The sequence below is a fragment of the Ambystoma mexicanum genome, chromosome 2q (assembly GCF_040938575.1).
Source record: "Ambystoma mexicanum isolate Mex_15411 chromosome 2q, UKY_AmexF1_1, whole genome shotgun sequence".
Lineage (NCBI taxonomy): Eukaryota > Metazoa > Chordata > Amphibia > Caudata > Ambystomatidae > Ambystoma > Ambystoma mexicanum.
The window spans coordinates 1031400436-1031417742 of record NC_090924.1 but is presented as its reverse complement, the minus strand read 5'-3'; the positions used below and the strand labels follow the sequence as shown (position 1 = coordinate 1031417742).

General features: G+C 43.9%; 1 protein-coding gene across 6 annotated transcripts in view; it reads left to right on the top strand.

The window, feature by feature from the left end:
• DBF4 (DBF4-CDC7 kinase regulatory subunit) overlaps positions 1-17307 on the top strand; it is a 718935-nt gene that overhangs the window by 152087 nt on the left and 549541 nt on the right. For all 6 annotated transcript variants that reach the window (XM_069648379.1, XM_069648376.1, XM_069648378.1 and 3 more), the window contains exons 5-6: positions 5564-5614; positions 10910-10979. In XM_069648379.1, the coding sequence (XP_069504480.1) occupies positions 5564-5614; positions 10910-10979 (121 nt within the window). The remainder of the gene's footprint in view (positions 1-5563; positions 5615-10909; positions 10980-17307) is intronic.

Here is a 17307-nt window from a genome sequence, read left to right as displayed (position 1 = left end):
GGAGAAGTGCAATTACTTTTCCCTTTTTTTACTATATATATATATATATCTCTATCAAATCACTCTCTGTCCCTCTATACAATGGCTCTAGAGAAGGAGGGAGCAGCTTCCCAGTTTTGTCCCCTAAATTCTGGAATACCCTCCCCACTAGCATTAAAAAGGAAGAATCTTTCCTAGGTTTTAAAAACACGGCTTTTTAACCAATTCTAATCTGTCAACTTCCACCCAATATTAGTAGGTACCTCCTACATCAGATAATCGGGAAAGATAGCTGCCTAAGTATAATTTCGTTTTCTTCCCTAACTTATTGTTTTTTTCATTATGTCTGTACTTTGTTGTTCCTTATGCCATTAATTGATAAGTAAGATGTCTGTAACTACGCCGTGATACCTCAGGGTTTGGGCGTACAACAAATGCAATAAAATAAGTAAATACCAGTCATTTACATACCAGGAATCCCATTGACTAGTGAAAAGAGCTATGTTGCCCACATTGAATGAATGTGACTTGTTTTTGCGATCTCCTCCAGAATGCTCAGTTTATAACGCTGGAAGAGATGCGGAAAATAGGGGAACACACACCCTTGGACATATTTCTATATTTCACGCTACGGAACTCCATGAAACTGGTTTTCTTGACCTTTCCCAGAGAACCAGAAGTAGCTCTGATACTTGACAGAATGCTGAAAAGCCCCCAACATGGTGGGATAGCATCTGATATGTTTGGTGTGTGCCTTAAAGATAAAGTGAGAAATGGGAAGCCACATTGGGATGCACTATATCCGAGCAGACTTGGAGCTATTGCTGTGGTGAGACGAAACGTGTGGCACTCAATGCAAGATTCAAATTAATACACGTGAAATACTTAAACCAATATTATTACACGACAGCTTCACTGGATCCATTCTTCCCGGAGGTCTTAAAGATGTAGGAGATGTGCTAGGAAGGAATTTCTGAGACACTTTGTGAAATATTGGGAGAAGATTACAACAGAATCCAATAACTGCTTACTGGGCTACCCCAAGCATATCCCCAAGAGTGGGGACACTAGCAGGGCTAAAAGATATATCTTTGGCATTTATATTTAGTTAGGCATTCTCCTGCCAGGGTTTTCTCTGTTGCTCTAGTTTCACACTTTGGGCTGCCCAGGGTTCTTTCCTGACAGGGCTTCATGTTTCCTCACACTTGCAAATGCTTGGCAATGGCATGAGGAGGGACTCAGTCTCCTGGGCTGGAGCAATGGCTTGCAGATATCTTGTACTGTAATTATATGGAGACACAATATGGCAGGTGCTCACACCCCCCAAGCTAGACCTAGAGACATATGGGGGACCATATATGCACTACCTAATTGCCCAATCCCAAACGTTGTGCGAAAGAACTTGATTAAATCTCTCGAAATATGTAAACTAAACAATGAACTGCCATACAGGACTACTTTGAGTGTGCGATGAAAACAAACACGGAAATGGCAATTGAAATGTAACCACTTCATCCTCTCTTGAAATAACACAATGTATTACTGTATTTCTGACTGTAATGCACAGACCTATTGAGGTTGAGAACGAATTACTCTGCTCCACTTTGCTGCTTCTGTTTTTCTTGTACTGTTAAATGAGTGCCAGCATGCAGGTGCTGTATGTGTTATGAAATACCAATGAAGAACGTTTTTTAAAAAAAGACGGGCAGAAGGATGCACCCACCTCTTACTCCTACATGCACGGCATCAGATGCACACAGGGCAGTAGGATTTTTGGGGGAGGAGTTTCAGGGGTATGTGATGAAGCCGGTGGACCCATCACTGTTTACCCGGCGGTGACCTCCCATGTGGCCAGGGGACGGCTGCCACTACCTGTTCCTGACCTGGGGGATGTTACATGAGGATCACATTGGGGGGGCTGGGGTAGAGGCACCTCTTGGGGTAGTGGCGGTGTCCATGGATTAGACATGGTATTCCCATTTCCCCAGACAGGATGAATCTCCCATACACAACATCTTAATGGCCTATTGTCGTTCCTTCCCTGCTTCCTCAAAGGCAGGTGCAAGTTGAAAGAAATTACCATTCCAAGAAACCCCTTAACGCTGTGATGAATTGGAGGAAGGCCGATCAGAGGAAGCCCAGAGCACTCGCGATGCTACAGTTATTGTGAGCATACACCTGTGCCCGGGACGTTTAAAAGAAGATCCGAAGAAGAAATGTCAGACTGCCAGTGGCAGCAAAACACGTTTGAGCCAGCCGTTGTTGATCCCTGACCTTACTGACGATACTGCAGTATTGATGGGTGTGTGGACAATATGCATATTTGCACCTTCCACTATCATGGAGAGGGGTATGACCACCCTACACTCTGCAGTTCTAGTAGTTCCTGATTCTCATCTGTCAGTAATGCTGCACACCAAGAATTCGTCAGAAGAGCACAAACTATTTATCAGAAGACTCTTCTAAGAAATGAAAGAAGATTCTAGAGAAATACCGCCTATTAACCAAAACAGACCTTTTTTCTTTCCTCCTGATGCCAGGTATCTAGACTGCAGCTAATGCAAAATGGCCGCAGATAACCAGATAGTAGATGCTGCAGATGACGAACCAGACAGAGCGCAGGTTCTTAACTCAATAAAAACTTAGTTGAGGGCAATTTGGCTTATGACCCTCCAGAACTGGTATGTTTCACTGCTATGGGTGAGGGTGTATGCAAGAAAATTGGACTGTCCTGCTTTACGTATAGTCCACTAAATGATGCAGACAATGGGTCTTTGTCTCATGCTATAGGAGCCCTTCATAAATTGAGGATCGCTATGGAGTGAACGCTGATGACTGGTTTGATTCTGTTTTCATGGGCCCCATCGTGGTTTGAAATGGCAGTAAAAATGTTGGTTCCCATCACGTTTCTTTTTTTAAAAAAATATTTTTTTGATCATTTTTGTTTGTGTCAAATGATCCTGAGGTTTTGCACAAAGACCCTGCTGAAGAGTTCCAGGATGATGGTATCCATCAGGGTGGGCAGAGCCCCTCTTGCAAAACATGAGTACACAAAACAAGAGTTCACCCAGACTGATGGATGGGATGGGGTTATGATGCCATGGATGGTCAAAATAGAGCAGATTTCAGTGGCTGTTTTTGTGAATAGATGAAAGTTCAAATCACCACAAATTGTCTCATTGTTTGGATAGTGGTTTCCCAATTCATCTATTGCTGAGAATATGACGTCCATGAAACAATTATCATTCCAAAAGACATTGAAAATGGATAGTGTCTTCTGAGGCCGCTGTTCTCAGTCATGTTAGCAGTGTTTGGGGTCTTTTCTAATGTAATGGTCTGTATAAAGGAATTCAGATTGGTAGTCTGTAGCACATGTAAGTTGGCAGCTGCTTTGATCATTGTCAGTAGTCCTGAAGATGGGCGTCCTTTCCGGCGGGTAATTGCTGGGTTCATAAATACTGTATAACCATCACATATTGGTTGCTCTGCTAATCCAAGTATCTTGGAGACATATTATGTCCGCATTTGTTAAGTTGTAATTTTCCCCCTCGGATAGATGTCTGGACTCCCGCTAATTCCAACAACTTAGTTTCCAAGGTGTTTTTTATTGTAGTGTCATTGCATTATGCTTTATTTGTCTTGGAGGTATTCCTTTGTGGATGTTTACTCTTTTTCCAATATGGTGTTTCCAGTTTTATCTTATTTGCTAACATACTTGTGTTAAGGCGACCAACTTTTGCTCTGCTTCCATGGTTGTTTACTTTGGTATTAGTCACCTGGAAGCCTAATGAATAGAAGGTCTTTATTGCTTCTATTAGGTCTTCCACTATTTTTCGCGATTTGAGTTGTACTGCCACATTATCCGTTTGATTTTCGTGGAGGAATTGTTTTAATGTCGTCTGATCTAATCGAGTCCAGATGTGGAATTGCACTTATTAAACACATGTTTGTTCTATTCAGCACTATATCATTTTCTTTCCCAGAGCAATCTAATATTGATTATCTATTGCGAGTAAGATCTTCTAGGATCATCAAATATATATCTTTTATTTAATAGGTTGATGGAATCCTTGTTATTTTGTCGCTCTAGCTTTTCCTCAGTTATGTTTGGTGATTCCTTATTTGCTCTGTTCATCCTAGGTACAGTGTTGGTTTCTGGACTAGTCATTGTTTTGTCACAATTTTTAGTGTTTGATCTGTATTCGGTGGTGGCATCTTTATTTTTCTCAAATAGGCGCTTTCGAATGAGGCGAGTCACATAGATAGACGTGCGATGTACCAGTGGGGAGAGGGACGTGCTAGGAAACCAAGCACAAATACTATCTTGCAGGAACTATAGATGCATAGACGTATTTTATAGTTATTTTAGACACATTCAGTCTTATATGGCTGCGTGGTAAATGTAGGCCCTGCAGGAAAACCTTAACAGGCCCAAATGCTGAGGGTAGATGAACTTGCACTGCTAATTCTCAACTGTTTCAATTACTTATCCCAGAGTGGAATGTGCCCTGAAAAGCCATGACACAGAACCATGCTCCTCGCAGCGCATATTCAGCACAGCCAGGCCAACAGCAGACCTCCAACCCCCACCCAGCCCACCAGGAGTAATGGCACCCAGCACTGACCCAGTCCAAGAACCCCTGCATTCCACGATAATTGGTGACCTCCGACCACCAGCAATAAAACCAATGGCCATGAAAGATCTAAAACAGAACCACTTCACTGTATCCCATAAATGCACCCTTTGTAGTATGAGGTAAAGGGAGGAATACATTCTAGCCCAAAACAAGGGTGGATGCCTTGGGTGCGTAGAGTGCGATATAAACAGAGCAGAGAATGTGTGGACAGCAGGACAGTGTTCCTCCTCCCTGTGCAGTCCCCACGTTTCCCTGGTGCATGTCATAATGATGTAGTAGTGTTATCGTACAATAGTAACCATGAAACTGCAACATGTGAAAAGCCTGACCTTCAGTCCCTGGAGAGATGAGCCCAGCTGAACCCACGAGACTGGAGCCAATCATAGCCCGGCATCGCCTATGGAGCAGGCCAATGCATTGGGCCTCCCCAACCAGCTGTGCAAGTTTCAACCCTATACAATGTCACTGATGACGCTGGGTACCCTTGTAATGTGGTGTTTATGCAGACTCTGGCAGAACGTTCTTGAGTAGGGGAGTCCTTTGCTTGCACCTTTTTGTGTGATTAAAACTTGTTATCCTTGTAAGCAATCTCTTGGCCTTTTCCCCTAGCGAGTTGTATTCCATCTGGCGTGAGAGTACAGGGGCGTGCCTTCCCCAGCCATGCACACTACAGCCTACCACACGTTTTTCAAAACCTATTTCAGTGAGTGCTTCAGTCCTCTTCATAGGACATAAGATAGGGGGTGGGGGAGACTGGGGATGGGATGCGTGGGAGTTGGGATATTTTACATGAGGATTTAGTTTTCAATTAGTAAGATTGTACCAGTATTAAGAATTGGAAAGTAAAATATCAAGTCCTTTTTCTGAGCCTATTGTCCAGAGTGTGATCATAAATACAGTTGACATGGATTTATTTTTATTTGAAAAAGTTTTTTCTTTTTTTGCAGGTACGAATAAGTCGAGGAAAATCTTTGGTTGAAAAAGTTATCAAAGAGCAGGTAGGTTATCATTTTTACTATTTTGTAATCCTCTAGGATTTTGTTTAGTGCATAGCATGTCTGTTGGTCGCACATGGGTGACAATTGGGGAAACAAGAATTGCAATAGTGTAGCTAGCCAAATACTTTAAGATGGAGTTTCAAAATCAGCCCTGCTGAGGGGGATTTTGGAGGCCACCCAATTACTGTTAAACAGGGAAGACTCGGACATTAGCCAAAATCCAATCAAGGTAAGTTAGCTGAGCAGTCAAGTCTTAGAAAAAGGGTGAGGTTAGTCTAGGGCTACAATGAGTCCACACAGCAATCCCAATAATTCAGGTTAGACGGTATATAAAAAATAGTTATTTATTAGGAAGCATACATAAAAATTACAGGTATTGTCACACAAAGCCATATAACACATATATACACATTCACCATTGGGAGAATAGAATTGTATATGAATTAATTACCAATGCAATATAGGTGAGTAGTCGGATGCATGGAAAATAAGCAAAACCAACACAACAGCGTCCCTCAATCTTAAAGCTAATCCTAAAGTGGCATGGAGCCGTGTGCCCAAAGATCCTAGGTTTGGATGTATATCGTCAGGTAAGATTATTCAGAATGATGCAGTGGGCTCTGGTGTTGCTTTTTCGTAAGTTACAGAAGTATTTAGTAAAGTTCAGAAATGTACTCCACTCAATCCTGTGCACTAGGGTAGACCTAAGTAAGGATCCTTAACCCAGGTTCTACTGCCGGAGGTCAGAGTGAGCTAGGGTCAGGACTTGCTCTCAATATTACCCTATGGAGAACAGGGAGTGTGGAGCGGAAACAGGTATGTTAACTTACCCCGCCTTCAGATACCACTGCTGGTCTTCCGGAATCCATTGGGGATCACAATCTTCTCCACTTTGGTTCTGGTGAGGAAGGTCCAGGGGTTGTGGGTGTTGGGTAAGTTTTCCATAGCAATAAGAACTTTTTTGCGTTTACTGGTGGATTATTGTTCATTATACCTCTGTGATTTGTGAACCTTTTCCTACACTCACAGAATCGTTTTACTCTCTTTATGGGTGTTATTTTGAAGACTCTCCATAGTGACTTTTAACAGTTACCCTCTTTGACAACTTTTTGGCAATAAGTACCTGTTGCTGGGTTGCCCATGGGGCTCCCCTTTTAACTTTCTCTGATTAACCTTGTGAGAACTACAGTTCCCAAGGGTAGAAAGGATCTTTGGATCCCTTTTACATTTTATTAGCTGAAACCACCAGCACCCTCCACCTTATGTGGAGTGCTGGGGAGATCCAGGGTATCCCCTTCCTCATTTTAAATCTAACATTTGTTACAAGGACCAACTTGCCTTTAATGGCTGGCGGCAGCAAACCTTTTTATTAATTTGGTGCACCTTTACCGCAGGCTGTTTCGCACAGCCCCGGTAAAGGCACCCATGGGTGCTCATTTTACCAAAATGGTCCGTCTTGTGTTTTCTCCATTTTAGTGTTCCTTGTCCTTTCTTGTTCAAACTGGGAGGCTGGCTGTCCTGAGAGGATTGCCAACACCCCAGTTTGAATGTTGCAAGGCTGTTTGATTGGCTGGGCTCCTGCATAAAAGTCTGTACCTGGAAGCTGAAGAGGTAGTTGACCACTGGAACCAAAACTGAAGAGGAAGAGGAAGAATTTGCAGTTGAAATGATTTCCAGCGACCAAAGAGCATGCTGTGTAACCAGAGCCTGCTGTAGCACTTGCTTCCAATCGACCTGGGGACTCCGAAAACTACAACCCTGACCCAGAGCCTGGTGAGACCCACCAGACTCAAGAAGACCTGCATTCGGAGCCATCCCACGCCATGCTGCGACCTTGCGGGGCTGCAATATCCAAATACCCTGGGACCTCGAGCCATTGTGCTGTGCACGGTCTTCCGAATCTTGCTGAAACGTGGACATCCTGCTGGATCTCCAGAGGCACGTTTCCAGTCTAGAAACTCCCCTCACCAGAGTGCTGGACCTTGCAAACAACGAGAATCCGATCAGTGATATGTCTTCTGTGCGCCTGCAAAAGGCACCAAATCCATAGAGCCGCATCCAGCCGTAAGGAAGATCTTGCCTAGAGCCTTCCCTGTGATCCTTGCTGCAAAGGTCAATCTGGTATTCTGTCTTCTCGATGAAGGAATTAAGCGACCAGGTTTTCTGCTGCAGATCCTGAAGTCGTCCTGCTGCAAAATCTTCTGTGCTGGATTGGGTATTTAATTACTGAAGTCTCTATTGATTCCTGTGTAGTTTTGGGGTATTTTCTGTGATTGGGAGTCCTCTCATCCAGTGCATACAGGCCCCTGCTGTAATCTTCCTAGGGGTGTCTTCTGTGAATCCCCTGGACCCTCAACTAACTTAAGTAAATTACTTACTTGTTCTAACAGTCTTCCTTCGGAACCCTGACCGTTGCTACTTCAGAACCTATACTGACCTGTCTGTTGGACACTAGACCCTAGTCACCCAACTTCTGCCACTGAGAACACTCAATCTCTAGGAATAAGGGAAAGACCTCTATGGATTGGGCCTTTTGCCAAGAAAAGAGAATACATGTTTAAAAGGGACTTAATTACAAAATAAGTTGGTTGGTAACTGTAACTCTGAGAGTGAACAGTTATTACTTACCTTAGAAACGTTTTGCCATTCTGAACATTATATGTAGCATCTTTCTTTCCTTAAACAGTTTTGCCATTCAAACAGAGTAGATGTAAGGGTATATTACTTGTGTGATTTGGTTGTTCCTCTTCCCAAAAGTAATGCTGTTGGTTTCACTTCACTATTCCTGTTAGGATAAATGTATGTAGGATAAATTTGAGTGTCCCCAACTGATTCTTGCTTCTCCTGACTTGCTGTTAGCCTGTCCAGAATAATTCTGCATTAGGTTTTACCTACCTAGAATAATTTTGAGTCATTCATAAAGTGTAACACTGGGTTTTGCTTTCCCTGGTCTGTTTTAGACGGACACAAACAGTCTTACCTTGAGTATAACTGTTAGCCTAAAATAAGTTAGTTATTGCTTCCCTTAGTCTGTGAACTGAAAAGCAACTGTAATTGAATATTACACCACGGTCCAACTCCCCTAGAATAACCGTGTTCTCCTGACTCAGTTATAGGTTTATACTGTTCCTGGAATCTGTGTTTTACAAGATCAGAAAAGTATATTGTCCAGTTGATATTGCCGTTTGATTTCTTGCTGAGCGTCACGGTATAACTGATGGGGTCTACTACCCTGGTATTACTGAAAGTAATGCTCTTAAAGCAGCCCAATGTCCCTAGTACGCTTCCACCACCATTTCCCCTCCCTAGCAAAATTGCATACAGGACACCCTGATGCTGTTGCTTAATGTGATGGGGAGCCCGGTGATACAGAAACAGCTGTTGTCTTTCCCTTGATGGACATGGCTATTCTACAATAAGTGCTGCCCTGTATTTTGTGAGGAACTCATGGTGACAGCAAGTAAGACAGACACAAGTGATCACAGTTCAAGGCTGTTTATTGATGAATGAATGGTAGGTGCAGGTTGGAAAAATGCCCAATTTAAATCTCCGATGGGAGGAAGCGTCGACCATCAAATGAAAAATAAGTTAGTCCTTGTGGTGTCCTGTCAAAACAAAAGGACCCATACTAAGAAACCTAATACCAGACCTCGCAACTAATACAAAAGGGGGTGTGGGATTGTTCTCAAGAAAAGATGGTAGTGTTCTCAAATGTCAGGATGCGGTAGGCTGGGTCTCTTCCCCAGGTTTTGGACACTGGGTAAGATGGGAGCTTGGAGCACAGTACAGTCTCTGGCTTCTCCAGCACGAGACGACTGTTCCAATGGCACTTCTCAGGACCACCGATGGCAAAGTCTTGTTTCCTGTGAAAGTCTCTTGCCTTTGGGGGCTGATGTGTTCAAATAACTAAAACAAAAGTTCTGGAACTTGTAGTTTCTCTCATAGGGGGCTCGACCAGAGTCTCTCGAGTTAGCCACGTGGTGCCGCTTTCCCTCAGCAGCTAGTCTCCCTTTCATACTTTTAACAGTTCATTCGAAGTTCATCAGCTTTGGTTCAAAACTTGCCACTTTGCGATTCTCATCACAGTCCGATTATTATTGGCTCTCCCCCCGACTCAACAGCTGTGTTGAAACTCTTGACTTTTGGCTTCTCTGAAGTCAAGGCTGGTACCATGGGCGGGGGGATCTTCCCTCGCTCCTGCTTATCGGCATAGGCTTGCCCTGTGTACCTTTGACATCTGCTGCAGGCCACTTGTGCTATTGTTTACGGTCTTAGGCTCTCTTCCACAAAGGTTCCACGGGCCTAGGATGAAAAGGGCAAGGTTACTTCTCTCCTCACCAACCTCTCGATTCCTGCTGCCTTTCTCCTTCTTTTGAACTGCTGCGTGGTAGCCGTCTCGTCGTGCTGTCTGCTGTACTCGCCTTGCTCCTTACCTTGCTCTCTGGCTCCACCTTTTATTCTTGTCGAGGGGAAAGGGGCAGTCAGAGGCGTGATTCTGATCAATTGCCTGACTTTGCCTGACCATTGTATTGGGACGTCAGGTAAACGGATCTGGTGTTAGTTTGTTGTCCTTTGTGATGTGCGAAAGTGTTAGTTAGAAGGGAGGGGCCAGTGGTTTGGAATGTCCTCCATGAGAGGATGGGGGAAAAGCTGTAAAAGGAAGGGGATACTGCGTCTCACCTGTCGGTGTCCCACTCCCTGAGGACCCCCCCACCCCAACCAGGTGATCCTCCCTCACTGGTCCACCCCCATGAACTGTAGCCAATAGCAATGGCTGTGTCCTGGCCACCTGGATGACAGATCCCGGGGACAAGCCAGGGAGACGCCTTCAGAGGTTTCTCACAGTTGCCATTATGGCTGCCTTCTCCAATTCCGGCAATCTGCATGAATGTCCCAGACTTGACATTGGCAGTTAATGAAAGTTGTAAAAAAATACCACTGGAGTAGTTGGATCAGCACATTAGGGCTGGGGAAAGGGCTAGTGGATTATGGGGTTATAGACTAGCTCCATTTATGTTTCTGATTTCAGTGGGTAGCATGATGATTTCACTAGGAGATGAACGTTAACATGTTTAGATTACTTTTTCTGGCGATATCCACCAAAATAGCTTGGAAAAGTAGGAGTGTTCACCTGCATGTTTTGCAAAGCAACAGTTACAGATATGAATGTGTTATTTTAAAATGGAATTTGTTTTTGATGGAAAGTGGTCATTCATCCTGCTTCCCCCAAACATTAACAAAATGCAATAAAGTATAAATTGTATAAGGCTAAATACTTTTCTTTTCTTTTTATAGGAGATTATCCCGTCGAATAGTGTACTTTCTAATGCCTTGTCTTGGGGTGTGAAAGTAATTCATATCAATGGTATGTAAATGACCGATCTTGTAAGAAAGTGCAGAATTTATGTGTAGCTGTCTCAAAAACTTATAAATGAGATGCTTCTGAAAAATGTTAAGACCATGAATATAAGTACATTAATGTACGTTCTTTCAATTAAATGTCTTCAGTAAGCAAGTCTGTAAAATGTAGTTGTGGTCATGCCTAAGTATTAAATCCTAAAGGGAAGAGCCTATTCTTTACTCCGCTTGCCATTAAACATAAACCAGCTTGCAGTAGAAGGTGATTTATGTCAAGGTTTATTTATTGATCAGACACCACTGTAGTCCAGGCATAAATTAGTGTTTAAAAATTGATTAGTCAAAATTGCTAAATTATTTTATTTTAATTAGCAATCCGACATACATGAGTAGCAAATGTGCATATCCCTTTTTCCACCATGACTCCCACAATACATGTGACCCATGTGCACCAACATAGGGCCTAGGACACTTTCCTCGACACTAGAGCTATGATGAACGAATGCCTTACTAGGACATACTAGCAACAGTGATGCCCTAGCAAAATAAATAGAGCTTTCCACTAGGGCCTTGCACATATGTAACACCCTCTAAGCTATTGGCAGAGAATTTCAATTGAATACTCCTTAAGGATAGCCCACTGGTGTAACATTTTTCTTTTAAGTCTTCTCTTCACATTTCCTTCATATATTATGCAATAGCAAGCAGCAGGATTGCGTCACGCATTGACTACAAGAAGGTGACCTTATCATACAGTACTTTTTGTTGTGTTCTGTGTCTTGAATGTACATTTCCTAAAAGAGTATATTTATTTTCATCCTGGAACTTGTAGTTTTCCATTCAAAAAATGGAATAAGAAAGTAGCACACACTTCGTCTTTTACGTTTTCTATATGAATTTACATTGTCAGATTGGTTTATGATTTTTTTTGTACTTTTCAAGTCATCGCTACAAAACTATTCTTGTAAACCAAACGCCTATTTCTAACTAGAGCTGGGACGATATGTGGTTGTGCCTAGGTTGCACATTGGTCTCCAATCCTGGCTTCACAAATGAACTACATTTTGTGATCCTGGACAAATTGTTTTGTCACTGTGCATTTCCTGCCAAAATGAAAAAAGTCCCAACTTCCCTTCAGTTGACATTTGTACACTATATGAAAAAGCCTCACTTAAGGTAGTGCTTCACTTCTAATAAGGACTGTGAAATTTGATATATTGCATGTCAGAGTTGTTTACCTCTTGTCTTAAGTTACAGTACAAGACATTGCTATAATTATCATGATCCCCTTGAGTGTCAAATACTACCTGTGATGTCACTGTCTTTGCCACTTCCTGTGATGTCAATAACTGTGCAATTTATGGGAGTCTACATGTGTTTTGTTGCACAGTGCCATGCAAGTCATAAACCTGCCCTCAATGGAGGACAAACGTATGCATCCTAATTACCTAATGAGTTCCCCCAGAAAGCATTAACGTACATTAAAAGAAGACTTTGGTACTCTGCACGTTTGCCCCTGACTGTGACATTTGGTAATAATATTTTTTGATATATTAATTGACTTGGCATGTGCAACCATTGCACCATCATCTACCCCGAGCAGTGCAGACTTTCACATGCAGAAGTGCCTCAGCTTTTTGCATGCACACTCTGCTTTCTACATGCATCACAGGTTTGCGCGCACAACGTGTGCATGCAAAATGCTATCCCTTCCAGACACACTTCAGTCTGAGTGGCATTCAGTGCTCAGGAAACGTAGGCAAAGACGAGCTGTAGAGAGGGGCAAATTAGAAGACATTTGATTTAAGAAACCGTGCGAAATCGGAACAGATGAAAGAAGGGAAAGTTAAAAGGGTTATAAGGAGAGCAAAGCAAGAAAGGGTGACAAAGGAACGAAAGTTTAATGAAAGGGAAAAATGCAAGGAACAAAGCAGAGAGAAGACAGTTAAAAGAAGGGCCTTTTCGTTTAGTCCCATCCTGCAAGCAGCCCCCTCAATATATATTTGGGGCTATTTATGCTTGCAAGGAAGGACCAGAAACACTGACAGGCTTCCACACTCTGATCTCCAGTTTCCATCTGTCAGCGTTTGGGTTCGCCAGCAGCCTGAGGCTCCTCCTTTCCATGTGCTGTCCTGGAGCTTGGTGACTGAAATAACAAAAGCACTAATCTTCTCTGAAATCATGCCGCAGTTAGTGCAATTAATCATTATTGCATCGTGAATTGCGATACTGCTTATGTTATGCCTTGCTAGAGGTTTTACAGCACTGAGTCTTGTACAGAGTGGCATGTTGTGCCTGCCATCCGCACCCCCGAATTAGGGTTTGCCAGACATTCGTCTGCAAGAGAATAGAAAAGGATAGCAGAGTAGGGGAAAGTGGTAGAAAGGTTAAATGCACATGAAGGATTTACACGGGTAAGGAAGGATTGCTCAGGGGCAACACATTTGTCTTTGAAACAAGACCACACAGAGCATCACAGGTTCAAATCCCTGCCCTATGCTATACTTTTAGGCTGGTCTTCAGCATGAAGCGCAATATATAAGCTCAATGAAATTGTTTTTTAAAGAAAGCACGATTAAAGCCTTGCCGACGGGAAAGACCCCATGTTCAGACGGGCTGCCTAGCGAATTCTAAAAGGAATATGCTCAGGAGCTGGCCCCTCATTTGCTTAATACCTTTACTGACTCTGAGGTGGGTGTCCTTCATCTCAGTTTGAGGAAATCCATTATTATTCCCCTCCTTAAACCCCACAAACCTCAGACGGAGTGTAGTTCATATAGGCCCCTCTCAATGCTTAACCAGGACAATAAGATACTGACGTCCATACTTGCAAATATGATGAAAAGGGCGTTGCACACTCTAGTACAGCCAGACAAAACGGGCTATGTGACAGGCCGAGGTATGACTTGGAATATGAGGTGGTTACATCATGTGATAGACAGCACAGCATCCTGGGAGACCCTGTGCGCCTTAGCCACGCTAGACGCGGTGGAAGCGTTTAACTCATTGAGATGGGACTGGCTCTATGCAACTCTGCGCAGGTTTGTTTTCGATAAACCTATATTAAGTCTGTTCAGCTGGTGTACACTAGACCGATTGCAAGAGTTAAAATGCACAGATTCGGAAGCATGGGAATTGGGAAAAGGAACAAGACGGCGCTGTCCACTATCCCTGCTGCTTTACCTCCTTGCCATGGAACCAATTGCGCAGTACCTCAGGGCTGAATACATGAGGGAAGGTATATAAATAGACGGGGTCAGACATCTGATATTTTACGCTGACGATGCGTTGTTATACATCCAGAATCCTGAAGACAATTTAGAGCTGTTATTGGAGGCCTTGGTGCTGTTCACGAAACTGTCAGGTATCGCAATCGGTACAGATAAATCAGCGTTGTTTCCAATAGCAGGTCTGCGTAAGATGGAGCAAAAGGTGCTGCCAGTTCTTGCCTTACAATGGAAAAAGTCCACGTTTAGATATTTGGGGATCAATGTAGATAATAATCCGGCGAAAGAACATATACATAACACGTTGAAGGCATCAATCGTGAAATTCTGGGCTTAACTGCCCCTTTCATTGATGGGGATAGCAGCCTTGTTGAAAATGGTGATACTGTCTAGATTGCTGCACTTCTTCGTAAATGACCCTTTTTCAAGACACTGGATAGCATTTGTAGAGGTTTTCTGTGGCAACATGGTAGGAATAGAATGGCCCGGTCTTTGCTACATAGGCTATATGAAGGTGGTATTGGGGCCCCACACTTTGAGCTATATTATATAGCAGGACAGTTACAATTTGTGGTGTACTGGCTCGCAGACGACCCAACCCCAGATACACTAATGTTGCAACCTACCTGGTCACGCTATTACCTGAAGGAACGGGTATGGATTAGGAAGCCCTGAGGTGGCCAAAGGTCGCACCTAGTGTGCCTAGGAGTGAAAATGTGGGATAGGGCACTTGCAGTGATAGGGCTCACAGATATGTTTTAGGTACAGATCCCCTTTGTCTCAGTAGAAGTACCTACAGCACAGGTGAGATTGGGGATACGCACGAATTGGGAATCTCATGGGGTAGCCATAATAGGGGATTTACTGCACTATACCTCTTTTATACCCTTTTTAGAGCTGGCCGAACACAGGCTTGCATACAGGCCAATATTTACTACACAGCACCATCAAGGGAGAGATCACACGTAGGTGGGCCATGTACAGTGAATTAATGGAAAAACATTCCATAGTGGACACCCTATATGACATATCGAAAGGGAGGGCACAAAATATCACAGATATAAGACTTCCTACTGACTAATGGGCCTCCCTGCCCCCTGGTGGTAAGGGGCAAATGGGAAGAAGATTTAGGGGTCCTTTTTCACAGATGCACACTGGGTGGAGATATTGGGATATCATAAGAGGGTGTCGTGCTATGCGAAACTGCAACTTATACAACTGCTGGTAACACACAGGGCATATGTTGCCTCAGAGGATCGCAAGGTTTCTTAGTGGTATGCTGCGATAAGTCCTGGGATTACAGCTGGGCTCCTTTTGGGCCCTAGTTATCGGTTGAGCTCAGCGTTGTTGCGTCCTGCTTTAGTGTCTTTGTCTAGTCCGCTAGGCAGGGGAGACGAGTGTGTAGACGCTAGAGAGCAGAAGATCTTTACATCAGGGAGCATGGCCTTAAATGCCTCTTGCGGCTTGTCGAAATTCATGTTCACCTTGTGGGATTGCATAGCAATGGCAACTGACCACATTCCCGAAGGGGAAGAAAGAGATTGCTTGCTACCATTAAAGATGGAAAAGAGGCAATGTGCGAGTGCCTACAGTCAGGTCTCGATACTACAGACAGCATTAGCAAATCCATGGCGACAAAATACCATGCTACAGAGATTTGCGTGGTTGAGAAAGTCAGGGTTTGCACTGGATGCACAATCCAGGCTTCTCAGTATGCCTTTTGACGCTCTCGGCTGTTTGGCAGCAAGGCTAACCACAGCCTGGAGAAGCTGCAGACCTCTATAGCGGCAGAAAAGTCTCAGCGTCCTAATCGGACAGCCTCAACGTTCTTAACTTAGTACATCATTTCGAGGGTTAAGGTCTTTAGTTTCTACTTCTCAGTTGGGAGAGGACAGGCTAGTCATTGAGACCAGAAAAGATACCTTCGTGGTGGACGAGGGAGAGGTACCAAGTCCACCCAAACAATGGCTACTTTGTCCTCAGTCGCTGCTTTAGCTGTCCCAAAACCTCTCTAAGGCCTTAACCGACAAGACCCCAGTCGGAGGTGGAGTCTCGCAGCACCTGAAAGAATGGCAGGGCATTACTTCAGATGCATGGGCATTGGAAACTGTAGCCCAGGGTTACTGCCTTTCATTTCTAAAAAGGCCTCTGGATCATCCACCGGGGAACAACTCTTACAGAATTCCAGATCCGCTCCTTGTGCAGGAAAGTTTGACCGTGCTACAGAAAGGTGCTGTAGAACCGTTACCTGTAGCGAAGAGTAACAAGAGTTGATACTCCCCTTATGTTCTAATACCCAAGAAGGACAGAGGATTGAGACACATCTTGAACTTAAGAAACCTGAACAAATTCCTCAGGAAGGGCAAGTTCAAAATGGTTAGCATTTCTCAGATCCTTCAGGACCTCCAACTCCAAGACTGGATGGTGTCATTGGACCTTCTAGATGCTTACTTTCATGTGCCTATCCATTGCAAGCACAGAGTACCTGAGGTTTGCAGTTGGCAGCTCCCACTTTCAGTTTCGAGTTTTGCGATTTGGGCTGACCTCCGCCCGAGGATCTTCAAGTTAATGGCAGTGGTGGCAGCGTTTCTCAGGAGAGGGGGATTCACATTTACCCCAACCTAGACGATTTACTGATCAGGGCACGGTGACCGGAACAATTCTAGGAACATCTCAGCATCACCTGCTACTGTCTTCATAGACTGGGCTTCTCCCTCAATTACAGAATGTCCCACATGATACCATCTCAAAGTCTCCAGTTCATCAGAGCAGTCCTGGATAACACCTTGGGAAAAGCCTTGCCACCCGAGGTGAGGGCTCAGGACATGGTCACCAAATTCCAAAGTGCCCAGCGTCTTCCGGCCCTCGACTATTTGAGGTTGCTCGGCCTCGTGGCATCCTGCAATTATCTGGTGCCAGAGGGTCGCCTGAGAATAAGATCCCTTCAATGCGCTCTCAGGACACAGTGGTATCAATTCTCGGGCAAGATGTCAGACCTACAAACAGCATTGCACAGGATCTCGTGTGATGGGTCTGCAAGGACAATCTTGTGTAGGGAGAACCTTTTTGGCAACCATGGCCAAAGATAACTGTAGTTATGGACGCCTC